Source organism: Lynx canadensis, chromosome E1 (assembly GCF_007474595.2).
Source record: "Lynx canadensis isolate LIC74 chromosome E1, mLynCan4.pri.v2, whole genome shotgun sequence".
In the NCBI taxonomy this organism is placed as follows: Eukaryota; Metazoa; Chordata; class Mammalia; order Carnivora; family Felidae; genus Lynx; species Lynx canadensis.
The window spans coordinates 2960298-2966551 of NC_044316.2; the positions used below are offsets into that span (position 1 = coordinate 2960298).

Here is a 6254-nt window from a genome sequence, read left to right on the forward strand (position 1 = left end):
CCAGGCGCCCCTGATTTTTACAACGTACCATGCCATCATAGTAGTGTGTATACTTAAACAACGTTGCGTTTAGTTGGGCTTGTTTAGGAACTCTCTAGAACTGGGATCGTATTTATAGCATAGACTTCTGGGAGTTACGTTTTTCAGGAAACATATTTCCAAGATTCTTCCATGTGGTTTTGTGTGGCCATTAGGATGAGAAGCTCTTAGAAACTCCAGGAGAACTAAACGAGACCCAAGGAAGGAAACAGAATTCCTCCCGACCGCGGCCGACGGTTCTGAGCATGGCGCTTGTCCCCGCCAGGGCCGGAGCTCTGTCCTCGCCAGTGGGATTGGCGTCTTAGGCAAGAGACCCCACAGGGCTCCCTGGTCCCACCTGAAGATATAGCAAAAAGCCCGATACCTCGAAGCGGGCCCTCACCGGACCATGCTGGACTGCCACGAACTTGGACTTCCAGCCTCTGAAAACGCGAGGGACACATTTCTGTTGTTTATAAGCTCCCTGTCTGTGGCATTTTGTTACGGCAGCTGGACAAACTAAGAAACGGAGGAAGAGCCCTCACGGGATCTGAGTTCCTGATTCTGGCTGTACTTCTGGTCCTGCTGAGCACGTGACCTTGGGATTCACCATGAACTCCCCTTTTGCTTAGGCCTCTTTGGGTTCCTTCCATCATTTGTAGCCACTCACAGGCGCAAGGATGCCTTCCAAAAACCTGTGTGTTTTTGTTCCTTCTCTGTATCCTAGCAGGTTCGCTGGCCCACATTCCTCTCTCTGCCTGTTGGACCTTAAAGCCTATGTTCTTAACCACGTGGATCACTACTGCCTCCTCAGAGTGAACCAACTCTGATAGGATTCAAACTCACATCCCAAATCTGAAAGGCTTTTTCCTTGCCAGAGCTCCTGGGGTCTGAGGTCTAGAAGCGGCTATGATCAGGCCGCCCCAGGTGATTCAGATTTATTTTCTCCTAGCTGAGAAAAATCTCAGACTGTGGGGCTCCTGACTGGCTCAGTGGGTGGGTGGGGCGTGAGGCTCTCCATCTTGGTGTTGTGGGTTCGAGCCCCACGTGGGGTGTAGAGATTATTTTAAAAAATAAAAATAAAACCATAAAAAAAAAGAAAAGAAAAATTTCAGCTCGTGTGACACTCCTTTACCCCCTCCTTATCCTATGTCCTCCCCTTCTGGTGCTGAGGGGAAATAAGGAAGGGAAGAAGATACAGAGTGGAGGCGGGAGGGAGGTGAGGGGTTGGGGGGAGTAGTGAGAAGGTCGGTCACACCTTCGGGAGACATTTCCAAAGAACTTAGGGAGGCTGCTTTTCTGAGGGCCGACTCCCTCTCCTTCTCCCTGCTCCCTCTGTCAGCATTTCGGGGTGGGGTCAGGGCCGAGGATGTGGGAAGAGAAGAGAGGACCCTCAGAAACCGCAGCTCTTGGGGGGTGGGGCCCGTGACCTTGGGCCCCTCCCCCACTTGACTGTCCCGCCCCCGGAATATTGGAAAGTTCCATGGCAGTTAGGGGCCCGGTCCTACTGAATAGGTTGTTTCTTTCCCAGACCCCAGGCCCTGTGGTGGCAAGGACTCTGCCTGCTACAAATATTTAAAGGATGAGGGGCCACTGGGCCCAGCAAGGGAAGGTGGAGATGGGGTGGAGGTTAGGAGGAGAGACAGGGAATGCTCAAGATGGGGGCAGGGGCCTTTAGGGCTGGATTTCCCGGGCCGGTAGGAAAAAAGGATGAGCACCAAACCCTGGCGAGGGAAGGGGGGGGGGGCTGGGAAGCAGGACGGGGCCGAGGGGAGCCTGGCCCAAGAAGAGAGCTGGCCGGCTGACCCCAGCGGTGACAGGCGGGTGCCGGGCGAGCACCCCTCAGAGCCCCGGAGAATCTCCGTGCTGCCCCTGTGGTGGAGGATGACGCACAGCTCCCGCTGGGTAGCGCGGGTGCTGGCCTCGGAGCTCAGCCTCGTCGCCTTCATCCTGCTGCTGGCCATGGTGTTCTCCAAGAAGTGGCTGTGCCTCTCCGGGAGCCGCGTCTACCAGCGCTGGCCCACCAACGTCAGCGCGAGAATCTGCACGTCGGCTCGTCTCATGTCCATGGGGCTCCTGCACATCTGCAAATCCAAGAGCTGCTCCAGCTCCGAAAACGGGAAAGGTGAGACCCTCCGCGCCCCCGTCGCCGCCCCCCCCCCCCCCCCCCCCAGGGAACCGGCCCGCCTCAGTCGCGCCGTCTGCGCCCCGTGGCCTCGTCCCCTCCTTCTGGTCGTCCCCAGTGCTGTTTCCCTGCAAGATGGCCTCACCGGCAGAGACCAACGAGGATCGGTTTTCATTCTCCCGTCCGTCCCGGCCGGAGGGTTCTGCCTGACCCAAGGGAAGGTACCATTGCTCTGGAGGAGCTCAGAGCCCAGTCTGCGCCTGTGACAATGTTGCCAGGGGCACGACTCTCAGGGAATGTCCATCATTCAATCACACAACACCCGTTGTATTGGGAGAAGAGCCTCCTTGGAGGTGGGGATTTCCTTCCTCTGGGCTTGCAAACCCCGAGCTTCAGGGGAGTCCCCAGAATGCTCTCTCCCAGGCCCGGGCCCCAGCCTCTTTTCTTCCCTTCTCCCTCAGGCCCTGCTTTTCTGGGCCAGCTCTGGGTTTCTGTGTCTGGTTTCCCTGCTCCTTCCTTCCTGGCGTCCTTACAGCCTTTCACTTCTAGTTCTTGTTCGTCTGACCTCCCCTCTCTCGCTGGGCCTCCTTTCTCAGCTCTCGCGCAAAACCAGAGCGTTTTTGTTTTGTTTTGTTTTTTAACGTTTATTTATTTTTGAGACAGAAAGAGACAGAGCACGAACAGGGGAGGGGCAGAGAGAGAGGGAGACACAGAATCTGAAACAAGCTCCAGGCTCTTAGCGGTCAGCACAGAGCCCGACGCGGGGCTCGAACTCACGGACCGTGAGATCGTGACCTGAGCTGAAGTCGGACGCTTAACCGACCGAGCCACCCAGGCGCCCCTGTTTTGTTTTTTTTTTAAATGTTCATTTATTTACTTTTGAGAGAGCGTGAACATGCAGGGGAGGGGCGGAGAGAGAGGGAGACGCAGAATCCCAAGCAGGCTCTACCCTGTTAGCGCAGAGCCTGACGTGGGGCCTGATCCCGCAAACTACGATCATGACCTGAGCTAAAGTTAAGAGTCAGATGCTCGACCTACTGAGCCACCAGGCACCCGTCAATTTATTTATTTATTTATTTATTTATTTATTTATTTATTTTGAGAGAGAGTGAGAGAGAAAGAGCGTGAACGGAGGGGAGGGGCAGAGAGAATCCCAAGCAGGCTCTGTAACGTCAGCACAGAGCCGGACCCGGGGCTCGATCTCGCGTGCCGTGAGATCATGACCTGACCTGAAATCAAGAGTCCACTGCTTAACCCACTGAGCCACCCAGGCGCCCCTATTTATTATGATGTGTTAAAGAGTTTATTTTTAAGTAATCTCCATGTCCAGTGTGGGGCCCGAACTCACAACCCCGAGATCAAGAGTTGCACACTCCACCGACTGAGCCAGGCTTTAAAAAAAAAAAAACAAAAAACTGAACAAATTTTGAATGGCTTTTACGCAGCTGTACTCAGTCTTCATAAACAATTTTATATCTTCTAAATTATTTTAATTTAATTTATAGTGTTTTAAATATGTCTATAAAGATACAGGAAACGTTTCCATATTATAATAGATGGGACATTGGGTCAGTCAGTTGAGTGTCCGACTTCGGGTCTGGTCATGATCTCACGGTTCATGGGTTCAGGCCTCACATTAGGCTCTGTGCTGACGGCTTGGAGCCTGCTTCGGATTCTCTGTCTCCCTTTCTCTGCCCCTCTCCCACCCGTGCTCTCTCCCTCACAAGTAAACATTAAAAAAAAATATATGAATTAATAGATATATATCAAGTAAATGGATTGTCACCTTTTTACTTGACTTTTATTCTTCCATTCTTGGCAAAGTTTATTTCCAATGTCATATTTGTGAAAAAAGGAGCAACAAATTTGTTAATCATAAAGTTTTTTTTTCCCCCCTGTGTTTAGTATGAATTCTTTGGTATAGATTTCCCAAAGTGGCTTGGCTGGATGAAAGAATGAAATATTTTAAGTTTTTGGGGGGTTTTATTTATTTATTTGCTTATTTATTTTGAGTGAGAGGGAGAGAGAGAGAGCTTGTGGGGAAGGGGCAGAGAGAGGGGGGAGACAGGGAATCCCAAGCACGTTCCGTGCTGTCAGTGTGGAGCCTCCTGTGGGGCTTGAACTCACGTACTGGGAGATCATGACCTGAGCCGAAGTTGGACACCTAACCGACTGAGCCACCCAGCCACTCCTCCCCAACCCACTTTTCTATTGAGTTATTCATTTTCGTGTGGTTGGGATTTTCAAACAATCTCCATGTTAAGACTCCTTGCCGGGGTGCCTGGGTGGCTCAGTCGGTTAAGCGTCTGACTTCGGTTCAGGTCATGATCTCACAGTTCGTGGGTTCGAGCCCCGCGTCGGGCTCTGTGCTGACAGCTCGGAGCCCGGAGCCTGCTTCGGATTCTGTGTCTTCCTCTCTCTCCGCCCCTCCCCCGCTCATACTCTGTCTCTCTCTCTCAAAAATAAATAAATATTAAAAAAAAAGAACCCTTGGGGCGCCTGGGTGGCGCAGTCGGTTAAGCGTCCGACTTCAGCCAGGTCACGATCTCGCGGTCCGTGAGTTCGAGCCCCGCGTCAGGCTCTGGGCTGATGGCTCAGAGCCTGGAGCCTGTTTCCGATTCTGTGTCTCCCTCTCTCTCTGCCCCTCCCCCGTTCATGCTCTGTCTCTCTCTGTCCCAAAAATAAACGTTGAAAAAAAAAATTAAAAAAAAAGAACCCTTGCCTATTTAACAAGTGAAAGTCACATTTCATTGTTATCTCAAATGTGCATTTCTTCGATTATTAACTTTTTCTCGTAAGTACTCATTTGATTATATTTTTTTTTTTCTCTTGTGAATCCTGAGTTCGTCCTGTATTCTCATTTTCTCCAGATAGTTTTAAGCTGTGGGAAAATCACCCGGTCTTCGGGGTGGCCCGGATAGCCTTCTGCCTGACCCTGGGGCTGGGCTTTGTCTTCACCGCCTGGTTGCACCTGCCGTGTCTACCTGGTCTGAAGAGACTGCCCTTCTTTAGCTGGATCGGAACCATCCTGAGCTTCTCTGAAGGTACCCCTAGCTCTGGGAATGGAGTTCAGTTTCTCACAAGCCATATCTTCCTGGGCACTCCTCCCTCTTCCTTCCTTTGGGGGGGGTGGGGCGGGGGGGGGCGCTGAGAACGGAGTCCCCCCATTCCCCCCCCCCCCCGTCCCTGGAGAGGTGGAGTTGGGTGGGGCTGCGCTAACTCAGCACAGAAGGGAGTATCCTTGGGAGATTCTTAGGTGAGAAGGTCTCTTGGCTTCCTGTCTCCCAGTTACCTTTATCTTCTCCACCCTCCTGCTGTTCCCTATTAACCTCTGGATCTTTGAGTGGAAGAGGAATTTATCTGTCCCCATCGGCTGGAGCTATTTCATAGGCTGGCCGGTGTTTGTCCTGTATGTCACCTGCGGTGAGTGGCCTGGGCCCTGGGAAGGAGGTGGCTCAGGGCAGAAGGAGTGTGGAGGGAGGGAGGGGCTGGTAAGGCCCGGAGGTAGGGAGGTAGGTTCTTAGGATTCACGTCCCCTTGGGCCTCACCTCGCCTGGCCTGCCGCTTGCTTTCGTCCGTTCTCCACATTTCCCGTCCCCCATCCCTTTGTCCTTTGCCAGCGGCCCTCCGCCACTTCAACCACAAACACTTCTGGAGCGTGATTATGAACTGTCCCAGCCGGGCCGCGTCCTGCAGCAGTGGTGCCAGCTCAGTACAGAACTTTCCGAGTGAGCCGGGGGTCTCACACGCCTCGGTCAAGCAGGAGGAAGTCCTGGATCCGGAGCGAAAGAAGGCATCTCCGTAACCTCTTCCGAAATCCTGGCGCCAACTTGGGCCGCCTCCCGTCCGAATCCCTCTCCTCATCCTTTCTCGAAGCCCTGGGTAGGTTGGCTCTCCTCACCTCGAGGACTTAGAGAGGGAGGATTTTAGGTCAGCCTCGCACTCGCCCTCCTTGTTCCTGCCGGCTGACAGCGGGGCCGATGGGGAATAAATTGTCTCTTGCTTACCGTGTCTGGGAGTGGTTGAGACAAGACAACAGCTTGAAGAAGGCGAGGAAGGGAGAGAGAACAGCTTCGTTTCCCGACTCTCCCTGCCTAGGAGCCTTTGGGCC

The 6254-nt window shown here is 53.1% G+C and overlaps 1 protein-coding gene across 1 annotated transcript; it reads left to right on the forward strand.

Moving 5' to 3' along the window:
- Window positions 1-1676: 1676 nt before the first annotated feature.
- ODF4 (outer dense fiber of sperm tails 4) lies at window positions 1677-5948 on the forward strand. The gene is given in 5 exon segments (XM_030296292.1): window positions 1677-1754; window positions 1756-2143; window positions 5014-5187; window positions 5432-5566; window positions 5764-5948. Coding segments are annotated over 5 exon segments (960 nt in total).
- The last annotated feature ends 306 nt before the right edge of the window (window positions 5949-6254 follow it).